At 36.2% G+C, this 19,286-nt stretch overlaps 1 protein-coding gene across 1 annotated transcript; it reads left to right on the top strand.

Annotated features, from left to right (window-relative positions):
- The first annotated feature begins 5,950 nt into the window (after nucleotides 1-5,950).
- On the top strand, nucleotides 5,951-17,907 carry LOC147074490 (transmembrane protein 209). The gene is made up of 10 exons (XM_085944098.1): nucleotides 5,951-6,087; nucleotides 6,957-7,085; nucleotides 8,003-8,178; nucleotides 9,815-10,082; nucleotides 10,923-11,083; nucleotides 13,508-13,635; nucleotides 14,005-14,233; nucleotides 15,395-15,492; nucleotides 15,859-16,068; nucleotides 17,716-17,907. Coding segments are annotated over exons 1-10 (1,530 nt in total). The 5' UTR covers nucleotides 5,951-6,085; the 3' UTR covers nucleotides 17,845-17,907.
- Nucleotides 17,908-19,286: the final 1,379 nt, after the last annotated feature.

Here is a 19,286-nt window from a genome sequence, read left to right as displayed (position 1 = left end):
TAAATATAGTGAGTTAATAACGTAATAGTTATAATGCACACTGCAACTTTTAAATTTTTAAATGAAACACATTAAATACATATATTATCTTTACTGTATAAATGACATAATTAATTTGTTAAATATTGCACAAAAATAACATAGTAAAAATAGTGTGAATAAAACTACGTGCCCTACCTAAGTATCTACCGAGATAAGTATACTATATCTGTCCTACCGAGGGTTGAAATTCTTGAGCACGTTTATGATCAATACGGCAGTGGTAGGCAATTGTTTTTTGTAATGAAACTTTAAATTTTGTATCGAGACAACCATAATTGACCGAATTGTCCATTTATAATATTATTATGCTAGCGAAATTTACATGGGTTTGACGCGTTCATAGTTTTTGTATTTCATAATGCAATCGGAGTCGTTCATTGGTCGTTTATCAATATTAAGTTGTATGCAGCCAATGATAAGCGTTTTCATCAGGGGAAGCGACAAAATTAGACTCCTTATTTTTCCAAATTTAATCATTTTAAGTTGTGTTTTTTTGGTTTCTCATTACCTAACCCCAATGCTTTGCTGCTCTACACTAATTTATTTTTTATATTTCTTACATTATTGATGAATTGATGAAGTTCAGCGGAAATACTTTGCAGTGAAAAACTAAGTAGGTACCGAGAGAGATGGAATAAAATAAGGGAAGCCTTCATCCAGCACTGGATCGACCAAGGTTGATGGGTTGGGTTCTAAATAATTATTATTGCATACTTCAAAAAACCTAACTATTGCAGCTGCTTTGCTAAATTTTTAAATTTAGGAAAAACTTGTGCTCTGATATCATTTAAAAACTCTATCTAGGTACTTAATAGCTTAAATTGTTGTTTAATAATTTCTAAGGGGGTCTAATATTTCATATTAAATAGTAAATACAGTCATGCTTTTCCTTGTGACCAGAACATACGTATTTGCTGTTTTACCTACCTACTCAACGTTACGGAATCGCCAGATAATAATTATTTATCCTAATCTATTATAATATTTTACATTGAGTGACAAAAAAAATAAATATCATTTCTTCATATATTTTTATTGTTTTAATTTTATATGGATATTTTTCGGGTTGAATGAACTCTGTTTTTGATGGTTAAACTAATATAATAATATATTTAATAACTTAAATCAAATAATTCCATAATTAATATAGATACATATTCGTGAACATCGTATGCATGTTATTTTTTTTGTATTGTTTAAGGTACAATACGAAATAAAAATATTTAAATAAATCAATCAGAATCCAATGGGATAAATTATATGAAAAATTTCTCTGTATATAACAATTTCTATAACATTGGAAACCTATTCGAATAAATTATCCTACATGTTCACATGATGTAAATATTTTTTTTCTAATAATACCTACACTTCTGAGGTTGTTTAAAATGATTCATATTTAATAAGGAATGCTACATTTGTAAATCTTGCGTGTTACATACTTTTTTAATTAATTTATTAAAAACCATGCCCTTGCTTTTTCGTATACGATGGATTTTAATTTGATTAAAAAATAGTTTACCATAATCAAAATATTTCGAATTTACGAAAAATCAGAGCTTTGCAAAAAGCGGCATGTATTTTTTTTAAGCCGAAGTATCTTCATTCATATTTCTATCCACTCTTAGTTGCATATTTTTATTCGAACTACTAACGAAACCAATGGGAAATTGTGATTAGTTTGTCTATTATTTCATGTATTTTAATAATGTTTCCCACTCCAATTAGATTCATATACGTTTAGTTATTTATATTTGTATAATTATTAATGTATTTTTTAGAAAACGATTTCGTAAACTAAAATGACTCTTTATTTGTATGTTACCACTAATTGTTATAGCCGATAGCGTATTGGGCGAAGATGATGATGAAAAAAGTACATCATGTAAAACTAAAAGATATTTTTATGTTACAGATATTATTATATCTAATATCACACATTTTTGGAAAATTGTCGAGCGTTCCTGTTCGTGAAATTTTCCATTTCGAGCACTGAATGAAAGCCGCTGAAATGGTGGACTGCTTTGAGAGAAAGATCCTGAGGCGGATATATGGACCCATGAATAATGGTGGGGAGTGAAAAATTAGGTACAACACGGAACTATACCGCTTATACCAATATTCAAAACTCTCCACCTTCATAAAACTCCAGAGGCTAAACTGGGCAGGCCATGTCCAGCGCATGCCTGAGTGACGGATACCGAAGAAGATCCTCGAAGGAAGCCCAGGGGGGAAAACCAGTTGGAAAGCCACACACACGATGGGGTGATAACATTACAAAAGATGCCAACCAGCTGCAAAAAAATCTTCTTCTTTCTTTGGCCATATCCGCCCCTTAACTGGAGCATATGGACACCACGCGGCGCCTCCAAGAATCCCTGTCGCTCGCCAGTCTTCTTGCTTCGTTCCAGGTCAAACCAGCATCCCGTAGCTCCGCCGTATACACTCTGTAGATTGTATTTAGCGGCATCCGCAGGACGTGGCCGAGCCAGGTCCAATGTCGCCTCTTCACTTTCAGCGTGATGAGAGGCTGCTTGGTGCGTTCTCTTATCTCCTCGTTGCTCCTAAAGTCATACCACCGCACACCCAGTATTCGTCGCAAACATCTGTTTTCGAAGCTCAGTATACAGCTGCTCTGAGCCTTCATAAGGTGCCATGATTCGCTACCGTAAAGCAGCACCGCCAGAATGCAAGCGTCGAATAGGCGGCATTTGGTTTTGACCGAGTACAATCGTGAGTCCCAGACATTTCGCATCGAGTTGAATGTTGCTCCAGCCATTCCCATTCGGATAGCGAACTCTTTCCACAAAATGCCATCTCCCGTGATGTGTACCCCCAGGTACTTGAAGCTGTCGACGCTCTCGATGTTTTGTCCGTCGCTAATCAGAGGGAAATCTGGATCAGGACAGGTGGTATTGCACAAGACGTTGGTTTTCTTCACGTTGATTTTCAAATCAACGCGAGAGGAGTTGTTATGCAACCTGTCGATTGTCTCTTGAATGCCCTCGATTGAGTTGTCAAATAGGACAGCATCATCGGCGTATTCTAGGTCGCATAGTTTCACCGTGAGGGTAACAGGTATGCCTCGGTCGGGTGGTATTGACTTCCGTAGTATGAAGTCAAAGAGAATGATAAAGAGAAATGGTGCAAGGACACAACCCTGTCTGACTCCAGTCGTGACCCCGAACCATTCCGTGACAGTGTCTCCAATTCTGACACAGCATTCGCTATTCTCGTGCAGGCTTTTGATTATGGCAAAGATCTTGGGAGGGATCCCGTATGCTCCCAGTATCATCCAGAGGGAGGGGCGGTGCGGACTGTCGAAAGCCTTCTCATAATCCACAAAGCAGCAAGCCATCGGACTGTTCAGCTCATGGCTCTGCTGGAGAAGACATCGAAGGTTGTGGATTCGGTCTGCACACGCTCGACCAGGTAGAAACCCGGCTTGGTTTTTCCTGAGGACGTGCATTATTGGGCCTCTTATTCTCATCAAAATGATGTTTGCCAAAATCTTTCCCGGAACACTGAGTAGCGTAATGCCTCGGTAATTGTCGCAGCTTAGAGGGTCACCTTTTTTAAGAAGTGCGATGATTTCACCGTTCACCTAGTCCCTTGGGCAGCGCTCTTCTTCCCACACCTTTGTCATCAGATGAAACATAGGGTGCAGGATTGCGCTCAAGCTGTACTTGAGGAATTCAGGATGAATCCCGTCTCCCCCCGGTACCTTTCCGTTCTTGAGCCTTTTCAAAGCCGATTTTATCTCGGTGTGCGTGGGCGGGCAATCGGAAATATCGGTCGCTCGGGGAATGTCCAAAAGTAAAGCTTCCGCAGATATGTTAACGGGATCCAAAGGGGGTGGCGGTTCAGCACTCCGCTGAAATGATTCTTCCAAATCTTCTTGACGCATTCTGCGTCAGACTCAATTGCTCCACTGGGACCACGAATGGCTCCGGGAGTCGGTGGTCGCCTGCCGCAGACTTCACGGGTATTTCGGAAGAGTTTCCTGGTGTCATTTCTGCTTGCTGCCTCCTCTGCCGCTTCAATTTGCCGGTTTATAAAATTGCGCTTGTCCAACCCCACGGATCGTTTGACTACCCTGTCTTGGGTCTGGTAGTCAGTCCGGCGGTCGTCGGTTCGGTCGGGGTCTGTCTCCTCGTCTCTCAGGGCTTTCAGCCTGGCTCGTTCACCAATTTCAACCCACGTTTCGTCAGATATCCACTTTGGCTGCTCACTTCTTCTGGTACCAAGGATGGTACGAGCCGACGACACAATCGCACTCTTTATGAGGCTCCAGTCCGCCTCGATGAGGTCGGATTCAGATTTGTGCCGCTCGTAGATACGATCTACACTATCTCGTACAGCAGTTTCAAAGTCGATCCGAATTTTTCGGCGTCGGAGCTTCTCAACATCAATTCGTTCGCGCTTTGGAGGCCTCGCCTGGCGACTCAGTTTTACTCGGATGTTTCCAATAAGTAACTCATGATCGCTATGGATATCGGTGCCTCTGTAAGTACGCACGTCGAGAAGTTCCTTTCGGTGCTTCAAGCTGTACAAGAAGTAGTGTTCAATCTGCGTTCTCGTGCGTCCATCAGGAGACGTCTACGTATATTTGTGAATGTCTTTGTGGGGAAAAACAGTGCCTCCGATTGCGAGCTCGTTCAGAGTGGCGAATTCTACGAGCCGCTCACCATTATCGTTGGGGTTACCGAGGCCGTGTCGTCCCATCACCGGGTCTGCTCCTACTCTCGCATTATAATCCCCCATTACAATCACGCAATCTCTTCGGGGGATGGCGGAGACTGCCGCGTGGAGAGAATCGTGAAAAGCATCCTTTATCTGCGCGTCGGCATCCTCAGTGGGGGCGTAGCACTGAAAGACGGTCAAGGAGCTATCAGGCGTCTTGAAGGAGGCATGTATCAGTCTCTCCGAGATTGGTTCCCATTTCACGAGGCAACGGGCCGCTCTCTTTGATATCAATACTGCCACTCCTTGGCGATGGTATTGCTCTTGAGCTGAGTAGACAATAGAGTAACCCTCAATCAACTTTCTCCCGGCTCCTTTCCAGCACACTTCGCTCAGCCCTAGGATGTCCACACCGTAGGTGTGCATGATGCGTGTGGCGTGCAGGTCCTTTCCGGGGGTACGCAGGGTGCGAACATTATATGTCCCAATGCGCATACTCAAGTTGTTGGAGAGGATTACTTTACCTGTTTCATTGTCCATTTCCATGCAAGGTCGTCGTTTTACAGAGCCGGTTGTCGTCCGAGGCTGATGTGTAGGTGTTTTGTTAATCTGTTTCGTTTTTAGGAGGCAAGGTGATTAGCCCAGCGCTCCCGAGGCCTGAGCCACGAGGGCCCTGAGGGTCGGCTCGACCAGGTTTTTCTGTCTGGGATTTCCTACCCATAGCCAGAAGGCCAGTTTTATGGCGCCGATCACTCGCCCTTCGCCCCCTGCTGTTAGCTATAGCTTACACTGTATTGTCCGGAGGTCGCCGCGGGGAGACCAGCAGATGGGACTTGCTGGCAGTTTGGCATTTCCCAACCTTTGCTATGAACACACCTACTGGCGTCAATGTGTCCATTTGGGGCCGACCAGGCGTTGACCACCGAGACCAGCAAAAAATCAGGAACTGGAAAAGACGTGCGGAGGACCGTTCCGACTGGAGGACGGGGGTGGAGGAGGCCAGGGCTCGACTTGAGCTGTAGCGCCATCGAAGAAGAATTAGTATGGATGCAGAAAAAAATCCTCTCATTTGTATGTAATACAAAAAGAGGTGTTTTCAATATTTTTGGTAATACAGGACTGTGATTAATTCTTTTCCGAAGAGGTTTCAATATTAATTGATTTTTACAAAAATAGTTGGCAACATTCTACAAAGCCAAAACCAAACGAAACGACTGAACGAGCTGTCACATTTTTGTTTTGGCGGTTAGTTCTGCGGCCAAATCAAATTAGCGGCCGATAGCAAAATAACGCGCTTTGTGCGCAAGAAAGTGATTCAATTTTAATTAGACAACGTTGCAACAGATTGATCAGTCAAAAAATGTATGATTTAAAAATATCTTATGTCAAAATTTTGGTTTTTAATCATACTGCCAGCTGTAGGGTGCTTGCGACTAGTTGCTTGGAATCAGATGAAATTTAATTTGTTACCTGTGTGATTTAACCGAAGACATTCTCGAACTAGCTGTTTAATGTGTATTAGCAATATTTATGCAGTATATATAAATTTAACCTCAAATTTTTCTAACTTCAAACATAGTTTTTAAAATGTTGGTAAAAGTATTTTTATTTCACTGATGCTTGTTCCCACTGCGCTAATCGCTCGCGCAGGTTAGCTTCTCGTTTAAATCTTTCATTCGTGAGATAAATATACTATAGATACCTACTTACTGTGGGATTCATTCTAAAATGAAAGTTAGAAGCGCCAAGACTTTCCAGTACTGGGAGTCCTCGTTATCCAAGGGTAGTTGGGACCCGTAGCGGCAGCTTACTGTGACAGCACATAACGTGATGATAATGTATTTGAGGCATTACTGTCAAAATCTTTCGATACTGATACTTACAAGTATGGATCCTTTTTTTCGATTCAGAATGAAGTGGTGAACCACGTACTTCCAAGATGAATAAATTGAATGGTCATCTGAAATACATTCCTATGTGTGCTACGATCATATACACAGGCCATCAGCCACGATTTCAAACAAAACACCCGGTAAGCCATGATTATAGAGTACATAAGGAATGTATTCCAGATGGCCAATCAAAATTAAACCGAATTACATATGCACCAGGAGTTAACACTGATAACTCTAATTAATATTTTTACGAAACATGAAATACTGTCCTAGAACATAACAAATCTGCGTTGTCTTTCTGCAGTGTAACTATAATTATCAGTGTTTTTTTTTCAGGAATTCCCATAAACAACCGTCAATTATGTCTAAAACTCTAGAATTGCAGTATAAAAGCCATAAAAAAAATTATGCCTTAAAGTGGGGCACAGTGAATGCTGCAGTATTTGCAATTATAGCTTATGATTTGTAAGTAATATATTTTGTTTTTATATCGGTCGATATTTATCGATATTCACCATTTTTTTGCCATTAAATAATATTTTTATTTAATCTGTCGTGTATTTTATTATTTTATAGTATTTTAGCCACTATTATTATTGACTTGGCATATTAGAGTCAGTCAAGCCGGATTTCCACTGCCAACGAAGAGTCATGAGCTAAATGAGATGAGCTCAGCGAAGCAAGCTAAATGCTAAGGCAGTAATAAGTTAAAATTTCCACCAGAAAATGGCTTTATGAGCTACCACAGCGTATTCCCATATCTCAGTAGTCATTTAACACAATTTTATATAAACAAGGAAATTGCGAAACAATCTCAATAAATTTTTCCATGACCGTTGCCTTCGAGTGACGAAACAACACTACATTCAGACGAGATAGCAGCAGAGTGCGGGAGGTGGAAGCTAGCTTAGTTACATTTAAAACTCGCAACTGATCGGGTGAGACAGCGAATTCGCTCGACCTCGGATTAGTTCTCTTCATTTGTGGTGAAGGCAAAATTATGAAAAAGACCCTTTGCTATGTGAGCGAAGCTAAACTAAGTCAGTACTAACTTAGGTTTGTTCGCGGTGTAGATCCAACTTCATGCTTGTATGTCACAATGTCAGTTGAGAGGAATCAGACTGCATCCAATTTCTAGTTGGTCCGGTCTGCTTGGATTCTACGAAGGATTGTTACTTTGGAAAGTTTGTAGTGTCTTACTGCGATCGAGAATTTGTTCTCATATGGACTCATTTGAAGAACACTTCACATTTATTACACACTGTTTGGCCGAAATTAATGTGGAGAGTATTCCACACAAGGACAGGTATCAAATAAACTATCAATTATTTTACTACATAGTCTATGAATGAGCCCGCTATAATTAATATTCATTATTTCAGGAATTACAAATGCCCATACTATACGACGACTCTGCATTACGTGGAGTATTTTTTAGCAATTGTTTTTGCATTAAATACATTGACTCACTGCGTATGTTACGTTTATCATACATTCAATATGTCGCCTATCGAAATCACTCTGAACCAGAAAAAACTACTGGGATTCAAGGACAATGGTAAGAAAGCATTTTTTGTCAATTTTATTTTACAATTTTTTATTTATTCAATATCACCCTTGTTGTTGCATTGTTTTAAAAATATAAAAACATCCTGATAAGTAGGTATATAATATACTGAACATTGTATGGTCTAATTTATGGTTGACCGCTTACTATGCAAATACAGTGGAACCCTAATTATATGTGACCGGAATTCACATTTTCCCACTTTTTGTGTGTAGTTTCTGCAGTTCCGTTTCATTTCGGTACATTTAATACCCGGTTTTATGTTTTTATTTCCCGCAATTTACCTCTGTATTCAAAATTCAATTAAACTTTAATTTCTTTAACGCATTCAATTAATTATTTATTTATATAAATGCATGGCAATCGTGGAAATTGTAAGTTGCAGACGTGTAAGGGCATTTCTTTTTACAAATATGGCTGCAGTGTTTAACAAATCTAGAGCATAGTTGGTGAGCGATCTTTTACTTTAGCCAGGGCATTTTTGTCATCCATTTTGGCTTGAATGCTGCGATTGCTTGTTGTTGACATGTTTCGTTTTTATTGTTTACATCATTTTTATGTGTTAACTTGTTTTGTATAGGGATTCGAACCGTTATTTTTTTTCGTTCCGGTTCAAGTAAAAAAATATATATCGATTCGGTTCTAGTTTTCGTTCCGAAAACGGTTTTCGGTTCAGCTTCGAGTGATTAATTTCTAAATGTTTTTATTTGAATTAAAAATTTATTTTTTACCATAATTTAGAACATGTATGGATAGCCCGGTGCCACATTCCGAAACTAATGGTTATGGTGCACCGCACGGCCTTAGCCATAATTTTTAAAAATAACATTATAAATTATGTCGAGATGCGTCACATGATCATGAATGATTTCTTTGCGACTCAAATTTGACACACATATTTCAAATGAAAAATATGTATTATGCTTGTCGAATTGGTGTTTCTGTCAATGACTAACTAGACGTCGACTAGTGGCGCAATTGTTACGTCGCAGTGCAGCATAACTGGGGAGTAATATCATGTTAACGCGCATGTTTTAACATGTACCGAACAGAAAAAACCGATTATTTTTTTTCGGTTCGGTTCCGGTTTTCGTACCATTAAAAATAACGATTTTTCCAGTTTTCGGTTCAGTTCTGGTTCGAAGCCCTGGTTTTATTTGAACAAAAATGATTCTATGAGGTAAATTAAGGGCCTAAACGATATTTACTAGCATTGATAATGTACAAGAAGAAACCTTCAAATCAATTTATAATATTGAAAAAGTTTTATATGAACACACCAAAAATATGCACCATAATTTTAATAAAAATTTTATTTAATTTTTCAATACCACCATTTATATTTTTTTCTTCAGTCCCTTGAGAATGTACAGAAAGTTAAATAATTGCTGCATAGTAATTTTATTAACCCTGCATAACCAATGTACTTACATAATATTCTTTACATAAGTGCATTGGTAATGCAAAAGTTTTGTGCTTGCACTCTACATACAATCTTTATGGACTTGAAAGTGGAATCAATGATTCCAGAATCTAGGCATCATCACCACAATTAAAATAAAATTTGGTCCATTGAAAGCTACATGCTATTTGGCTCATATAAAAATATGGGACCATATTATTACAGATAGTACATTCAAGATAAAATCGCCAACGGTGGCTACAAGATCGGTATCTACAGATCGCTCGCCTGTATCACCCTGCATCAACTTGTCAGCAAAGAGTTGGCTCTCAAACTCCACCAACAATGACAGTATGAACCAGTCACTATCATCACCATCGTGGGTCTACACTAGAGGTTCTCCTTCCATGACGAACTACCGGCCGCATCATTTGGAGTTTGACAGTTTATCCGACTCGATAGTTGACGAGCAGTCTCTGCAGAAATATTTGAGGTATATAAATCATCAACTTAAACACCATATAATCTGATCGCCGAGGTAGACGCTTCTTTAAAGCAGAGATCTAAAAACAATCTGGGCATGTAAACATGTCCAAACAAATCGAGTCTATCCTGCGATGAGCATTAAAACATGTCTGATGTTAATAAAAATCTAATTTTGCCACAGTTAATTACTACAATATAAAAGAATTGATGTACGTTGAAAGGATTAAATTAGTGTTTTGTATTCAATGAACAATACGCAACATTTTTAACATACATAATTTAGATCAACCTCATAGAGAAAAAATCCCACAATTAATATTGTTAATACCTTAATTTAAAATTACAAAATGTACAAAATTACCAAATTAACAGAAGAACATAATTATTATGGAAATTTCTACATGATTAATAATTGTGTCAGTAGTGTAATCAGTAAAGCTCACTGCCCACGATATCATTGATGTGGGTTCAAGTCAGATTCGGTACATTTTTTTCTAGGTATGTTTTCGAAGTTGAAAACTGTTAAATAGTTATTATTATTAATCCAGGCCGCAGATTTTTAACGACACGTTGAATGACGAGCAAAGCTCTTACTACAATCGCTGTAATACTGATAATTTGTGGCTTAGTATTTCATAATTATTCAAACAGATGTCATTGTGTGTTTATTTTTTTAGATTATGCAATTCAATCGACAGTGACTAGTTTGAGTTTAAAGTCATACTAGATAACTCACGAAATTTGTGTGTGCGGCTTGTCGATCACGGCCTCATAGAGAGAGAATACTCGTTGAAGGCATAAACCGGTTAACAACCCTCAGATTTTCAGTTCTTACTTTCTGTTTCAGGAACGTTGAAGAGAAAGAAAAAAATGCCGCTTTGTACGAAACCTTGGAAAATAGTCCAAAAAATATGAGCGTATTCTGGAACCACCCCTCCACTAGAACCGCCAATGACGTTTCACCCATGATCAAAAAATACCAATATCAACTGGCTCCCCTTAACAGTGGTAATTGAAAAATAATAAAAATTTTAAATTCAAGATTTGAAGTTAATGGTTAATCATTATTACAGTAAAACCTCGTTTACAAATTCCACAGGACCGAAAATTGAAAAAAAATTCGAATTACGAAATATATGGGGGAAAAATATTAAATTTTGAAAAAAAAGTAATTTTGATTTTCCTTAAATTACAGTGTGCCTACAAAATTGAAATTTCCGGTTCCGTGTGTGTTAATGAGTCATAAAATGTCAGGATTATTTATATTACCTTCTTAAAATAAGTAATTTATGATGTTTTAAGAAAATCTGTCACAATTTTCAATGACTGGCTCATGAAATAGAGTACTTTATTACGATTTATTGAATATTTTTGTATGCGAGGACTCTGAAATCATTTGGAATTATGAAATTCGAATTAACGGTATAGTTTTATGTGAAAATAATGTTCAAGGGACTTTTTTTTTGCGAAAATTTCGAATTGCAGCGAATTTCGAATTATCCGTGTTCTTATTAACGAGGTTTTACTGTAACACTTTACCAACCGCACAACATTATACAAAGTAACACCAAATATCAGCTAATTTCAATCGCTAAATAATGATGTTGTTTTTAAACCTACCAATATATTTTTAATTTTCTGAAAATATTTTAAATACAACCAATATAAGGAAAACAGTATTTCAATGTCTATCACACTGTGGTTGAAGTCTATTGAATGAATTTTGTAATTTATATTATTGATTTATTTAAATATTTAAAAAGATTCAACTTATTACATACTAATGCATGAAGCATATTGTTATGACTTATAGGCCCTGTACACGTTCATGGATTTATTTGCACCAATAGTGCGTATTTTAAACTATCGTGATAATGACTGTTTACACGTAAAAGTGCTGACTGTCTCGTCAATCTCATTCTTCAAGAGTAAGCGAGACGCGATGTTATCATTGTATAGTACTATTTGACAGGTCGTGAAAATCGGTTAACCTAAAAATGAGTTTGTGAGGTGTTGTTCTTTTTTTACCAGCAAGTTTCACCACTATCGTTCTAGTGCGCGGCGCAGATATCGCCCAGTCCAATTATTGTCACGTGAAAATTCAGAAGCTTCTGAACTTTGTTGATCCATACATGCATTCTTGCAATTTGCACGATAATACCTGTTTACACGTGCATTTTTTTGGATATGGTCGTGATAATACATACTGTCAGCAGTAAATCCATGCACATGGAAATGGGGGTATACGTTCTATTGCGTGAAGCTGATAATAATCTTACTAAGGCTAATGATTAGAAGTCAATTCGTGTTGGAGGTTCATTTATAGCAAATTTAACATTTGTGATGAGATTTATTTACCAGGACCGCACTAAGATAAAAACACCTTACATTATAACTGTACAACATTATGAGTAAGGTCTGATATAGGCAGGGAAAAAGGAAGAGTGGGGGAGGCGCCGAGTGAGACGATGTGATTCAGTAGGCGCAATGAAAACATGTATCGGCGATTATGACCATAGCCAGTAAACACAGAATCTAATTGTGGAGTGGTACCACTATAGTGTCAAAAGGCTAACTGAAAATGTTACCTTTTCAATAGTTCCTAATTTAGCCGCTATACTTTTGACACATACCTGTTATCAACAGGCTTTTGTTGGTTTCTGTAAATATTAAATAAAAAACGGGCCGAACCGCAACCCTGATCTCTGTAAACAATTGAATAAAACACCTGATCTGGTTCCCTGCTCAACTACGTTAATATTTTATTTATGAGTAAAGGCCTTCGTCCGGTGCGTAAAAATCACTTTCTGGGCGGAGGTGTAATTAAGATAAATTTTAAAGCATAAATGATGACAGATGAAAGAGATAATTTTAAGACTAAATATAATATATAAAATATAAGTATTCAAATCTAGTAAATTTTGCCGCGCATTGCGCAACGTTAAAATTTCCGCACGCCTCCGTCGAGGTGATCCTCGTGATTCGCCAAATCAAAAAGATCATCCGATCGAATATGGCCAATCACGAGAGTCCATTTTACTGGTCAGCGTGGGTCCAGGGAATTTCAAAAGAAAAAAAAGTTAGTAAGCGTCCCTTAAAAAATGTGTACGGACCTGCGACTCTAATTGTAAAAACTAAATATATAAAACTGTAAAAAAGACTACAAAACAACCTTGTCCAACTAAATATTAAAATATATAACACTAAGACCCGCACAAGAAAGACTTTGTGGTTTTATTTAATTTAAAAAACATAAATATATCCTTTTTTTTGTAAATCCGGGGTTCGATGGACACCTGAGCTAGCCGCCGGAACCCCGGGCCACTTTCTTATAATACAAAGAATATGGTAGTCTCCGCTTTATTCATCCGTAGTATTTGACAATACTTTTTTACAAGGTTTTAATTCGATTGTCAATATTTTGCTTTATAGAAATGGCGCACACATCTGGCGTAAATGAGGAAGGCTCACCTAAATCTTTGCAAAACTCACCGCAAGTTTGGCACAAACTGCAACTCGATCCGCAACATCTCACCCAGTGGAATGCCAATTTGAGAATGGTAACAATACTTATATTTGTCTCAGAACTATTGGGACTATTGGGGCCTCTAGACTGTAATATTTACACTGATGCAGTGACAATACAGTAGAACCACGATAATTCGAAATCCAAAAGACCCTGAAAATTTGATTTCGAATTAGCAAAAATCGCTATAAATCGAATTTTCTATCATTTTATCTTTTCTTCTACGTTAATATCACTACAAATTTTTAAAGTTAATAAAATATATTTAAACATCCGAGAACTTTTCCAGCCCAGTTTTAAACCCACCAGAATGCTAGTATTTAGCAGTAAACAGCTACCATAAGACAATAATTAAAATTGTTAGTTTTGGTCAATACTGTCATTAAAAAACTTCTCTTTTCAGTGGATATCGACAACCATTTTAGATCGTGTTGTAAAAGAAATTAAAGCAATAGACGACAGCCTGTTGAAGCACGGCTTGACTGACATTAGAATCGGCCATGTTGGCTTGGACCGATTGAAAAAGACCGCCCAAACGTTGCAGATGAAGCAGCACATTCCTACTCTGGGCATTTTGCTCCCATTTATGGAGATATCAAATAATCAGGAATATCTGGTTCAAAGAATAAAAGGTGAGCTTTGATGAAAACTTATAATATGTAGCTGTTGTGTAGAAATCATACCAGCAACGAGTACTCACCATATTGGATGTTTGCATACCAGGTGGTCACCCATCTGATGTGTAGTCTGGCATAAGCTATTCTGCCGAAAAGATATATAAGTAACTACATGACATATGTTATGAATCAATAACAACAATCCAATTGGTACCTGAATTGTCGAGATTGATGATCGGTGTATTTAGATCAGTGATCGCCAAACGGTATCTCGCAGCGGCATTTTCATTGGCTCGCGTAGGTTATTCCTTTATCATGTATAAATTTATCTCTCAAATTTTATTATTGGACTCCGAAATGAAATATTATGCGGCTGTATCGTCGACACTTTTCAAAAAGATGGCCCTTCATCAGATATGGAATTGATAGAATTTCAATGTGATTTGTCGCATATGAGTGTTGCCTCAACTGTAGAATCTGTATGGCTTTTCGTTCTAACAGAAAAGTATCCAATTTTAGTTCGAATAGCGCTCAAAATGAAGGCATTGTTTTGTTCTAACTACTTATGTGAATCAACGTTTTCAACTATGAAGGTGGTTAAAAGTAAATATAGAAACATACTCACAGATGTAAATCTTGATAATTATTGCATTCGGATGGGGATGACAAGGTACTCACCGAAAATTGAAAAAAATGTGGACAGTGAATCCCATTCTTTTCTCTAATTAGTTTTACTTTTACTCACACTTATTCAAGATATTTTTCAATTATTTAGTTTATAAATGAATAATTAAAGTATGCATTTTATGTTTTATTGGAAGTTCGATTTCCTAATTCATTTTAAGTAATATAATAATATTATTATGTATGGTACGATAAAGGACGATGATAAAAAAATATAAAGGAGAAATATGTATAAGTAGCTCGCCAGACAATTTCAATTTCTGAAACTAGCTCACATCCTTGTTGAATTTGGGGACCACTGATTTAGATCATTACAACGGTTTTAACAAAAAACAAAAGGTTTATTTTACAAAAAATGATTCAAAACTAAATATAAAACTTATTGCTAAATATGATATACATGTCATGTAGAAGCATGGTAATTCTATAAAATATTATATTGGCCTTGAGCTATATATTTCTGCCTTCTCAAATATGTTTGAAATTTTGCAGAATTGTCTAGTGGCGGCTGCATGAGTGACTTCAGATGGAATGGGGGAGGAAACCTTCACGGGAAGAGTTGGGATGAGACTTTGCCTACTGACTCAGCGGTAAGTTGAATTAGAATTTACATTGTCATCATTCATGTGCAAGGCCGGCCGGCCCGTGATTCTTTGGTGCCCTGGGTAAACGGTGTTTTGATCCCATCACCACTTCATAGGCTACTGTATATGTTCGTTTACAATGGGACGCTTGGCAGAAGGATTACCAGCAGCCCTAGCTCATGTGCATAATTTTCTTTTTAATTTCCGGATTAAAATAGTTACATTTGCATTTTGGAGAATCATTTTTCATAAAAAATAGTTTATTCTTTTAAATGCATAAAGGTTAAAATTCAAAACACAAACTACGTAATTGAAAGAAGTCTTCTGTGTTGGGAGTCAAAGTGATAATTTACATTCATGCTTATATTTCAGATTATAATGCATTTTTTCGCCACGTATTTGGATACTCAACTTCTTCCCGTCGCGCAAAATCCTGAGGGATTACCATTCACATCACAGCACTTCCGAAAGGTTCCAGACAAGCCGCAGAAATGCGAAGGTTCTCTGGTCATCCATCAAACATCTGTGAATCCACCTCATTTCCTTATGATCATCGGGGAGGAGACTTGCGAAATATCAAAGGTCTAATTACTTAATTATTATTTTATTTAATGAATAGGAATTGTGTCTAGCTTATTTGGTAAAGAAGAATACTGTGTTAAGTCGGTTTTCTCCTACACTAATTTAGTATGAGATATGACAGTACCAGTGGTGTAGCACTTCTACCAAGCAGTTATCATCAATATTATATTACACGCAATAGTTATGAGTCATGTGAGTAGGGCGGTCAAAAAAATATACCTTTTAAGCGGAAACAATTAGTCAATTCAACTCCTACGTGATTATGAGCAAATGTAATGATCTTTAGCATCATGTCGCTTTGATTTTTTTTTGTCCATCGATAATTGTCGTTGTGTTTTTTAGTATGTATCTGTCGAAATATTAAAACTTGTGCTTTAGAAGGGGGGTATTGGGGAATTATTATGTTTTAAAACTGCAACCTGACACTATTACACTATGCCATGGCACCAGTGGACAATACCTATTTTAATAAAATAGTAAAAAAAAAAAAAACCCAAACCCAACCATATCCATAGCTACCATAAAATGACTATAGGGATACGATATAGTATTTTTAAATGTACATAGACACAAAATAAAGAACGTCATTTTGCATCTATACTGCTCCCATCAAAAAGGCAGTTATTAGCCAAAGTCACATTTTGAGATAATGAGACATTCACGTTTTTTCAACTTTTCTTAAGAAAATTTTGAATAATGTGAATTTTTTGATTTATGGTATAAGCAAAAACCAGTATATTTTCAATCGATGCTGTGTTTTTGATTATGAATCTCTTTATCTGTCTTTTTATTTGTAATAACTACCGTTTTCACAAAAAAAAAATGAAAAATAATATGTTGATTTTTATGCTGAAATAAATTTTATACTGCTTTTGACTTTATGTCAAATGGTTCAGAATTTCACGTAGAGCATTATCCGTACATTATTTGTGATTTTTATCAAAAAGCTATTGGTACAAGACTCCATATTGCATTATTATTATAAGAGGTTCTTTACCCTAAAAAGATTACATTACCCTTTCTGTATTCAAGAGGGTGCAAATGGTACGGATTCTGCAGCAGACATTTTCAAGTGTCAGATAGTAATTTTAAATACTAAATAATTATGACTTAAAAACTTTATTCTTCCAAAAAATAGAACAATCCAATGTAATATATTTTATTCTAACATGAAAATACTAACAGGAACCCACAGTATGAATATATTTAGCCAATGAAAAATCATGATTAAGAAATTACAAAGTTTTACATTGCGTACGTTTCCATCACCGGATCACTTCGTGACCAATGTATGTACTAACACAAATATGGAGCTTCCAAACCAACCTGCCTCGCACCACACTCAGTCTTAATTGATCATATCAAGAGGTCCTATGTTTGAATATGAAGCATCAGCAGTTTACGCCTGAGAATATCTCAGCAACAGATACCCAAGATTGAGGTTGCCACGCTGTCAAGTGAGCTTTAACCGAGTTTAATGAAAAACATAGTTTAATAAGAAGTGTCTTGGGAGAGGAAGACACGGGAGACTTTGTAAAAATAAATGAATTTAATGATTTTATATAAGATACAAAAAGCAAAGTTATAACAATACAGACAATGTACGTACAGCCTTGATTATTGATATTCATGTACTTTGTGTTTCAGGGGCGTAATAATCTCATCCACACATTATTATTATTTCTTCACACAGTCGCCACCAAACATCACGGAATGCTGGGCAGAGTAAATCTGGGAAAATCTGGAGTGAATGTTTTGTGGGTCGTTGACCAGTGATAATTTTAAAAACACTTAATAGTATTATTTTTCTATCAATAAATGAAAGACGGTCAATCGTGAGAAATGTGTTTTATTATTGGGGAAATTAGAAGTTAAGGAAGTTGCCTCATTTACAGCGGCAACATTAGTTAGAACAATAATAAGTCTCCTTAAGGGGGGACATGCTCGTCGAAGGTCAAAATTGAGTTTTTATTGTATTTTCAAACCATGATCCTGGACACTCCTTAAACGTTGTAGATAATCTATTTATATAATATTGAAGCCTTATTATCCTTTATAGTTATTTTAAACATTTGATGACTGCATAAAGTATTTTTGTTACATAAAATAGTATTCTTTTAAACCTCTCGCTCTAATGTTTTAGAATATAGTCATATTTCGGTACATATCTGTACAGCGGTGTTAAGATTTTTTACATTTATTAATTTTTAAACGCATTTATGAAACCATTAGTATAATTTATTATGAGATAATTTTTGTAAAATATTCGCGATAAAAAATTATATTGATAATCTCTGTGATCCCAAATTTGACAAGAATTAGGCATTTTATTATTCAAAAATCGGCAAGATTAACACATTTTAAGATGATTTTAAAGATATTTATTATAAGCTATATCTTTGACCATTCAAGTGTGATAAACATCTCATGAATAATGATTGCTTTATAATAATTATTGACCTAAAAATAAGGTAGTGTTTTTTTGAAATACGCCATTTCTTTTGTCATTCCCTAGTGGTTAAGCTACAACATACGGCCGTAGCCATAAATTGACAAACTATAATAGTACTATTAATATAACTAAAATGATATTAACGCGCGTGTTTGAACATGTACTGTTTAAAAAAAAAATTTTAAAAATTCTGTTAGGTACATGTTCAAACACGCGCGTTAACATAATTTTACTCCCTACCTCAATTATAGTTTGTCAATTTATGGCTACGGCCGTATGTTGTAGCTTAAGCACTAGGGAATGACAAAAAAAAATGGCGTATTTCAAAAAATCACTACCTTATTCTTAGGTCAATAATTATTATAAAGCAATCATTATTCATAAGATGTTTATCACACTTGAATGGTCAAAGATATAGCTTATAATAAGTATCTTTAGAATCATCTTCAAATGTGTTAATCTTGCCGATTTTTTGAATAATAAAATGCCTAATTCTTGTCAAATTTGGGATCACAGAGATTATCAATATAATTTTTTATCGTGAATATTTTACAAAAATTATCTCGTAATAAATTATACTAATGGTTTCATAAATGCGTTTAAAAATTAATAAATGTAAAAAATCTTAACACTACTGCACAGTTATGTACCGAAATATGACTATATTCTAAAACATTAGAGCGAGAGGTTTAAAAGAATATTATTTTATGTAATAAAAATACTTTACGCAGTCATCAAATGTTTAAAATAAATATAAAGGATAATA

The sequence above is a fragment of the Rhyacophila brunnea genome, unplaced genomic scaffold (genome assembly GCF_057557595.1).
Source record: "Rhyacophila brunnea isolate RB1 unplaced genomic scaffold, BYU_Rbru_1.0 scaffold_16, whole genome shotgun sequence".
Lineage (NCBI taxonomy): Eukaryota > Metazoa > Arthropoda > Insecta > Trichoptera > Rhyacophilidae > Rhyacophila > Rhyacophila brunnea.
Note: the sequence above shows the minus strand (reverse complement) of the source record. Positions and strands in the feature narration are given on the sequence as shown.

What these genes read in the sequence shown, in the direction of transcription:
- LOC147074490 (XM_085944098.1), top strand. An exon ending in ACTGGGATTCAAGGACAATG is followed by an intron (nt 8,179 to 9,814) that starts GTAAGAAAGCAT and finishes ATATTATTACAG; the next exon opens with ATAGTACATTCAAGATAAAA. An exon ending in TCTCTGCAGAAATATTTGAG is followed by an intron (nt 10,083 to 10,922) that starts GTATATAAATCA and finishes TTTCTGTTTCAG; the next exon opens with GAACGTTGAAGAGAAAGAAA.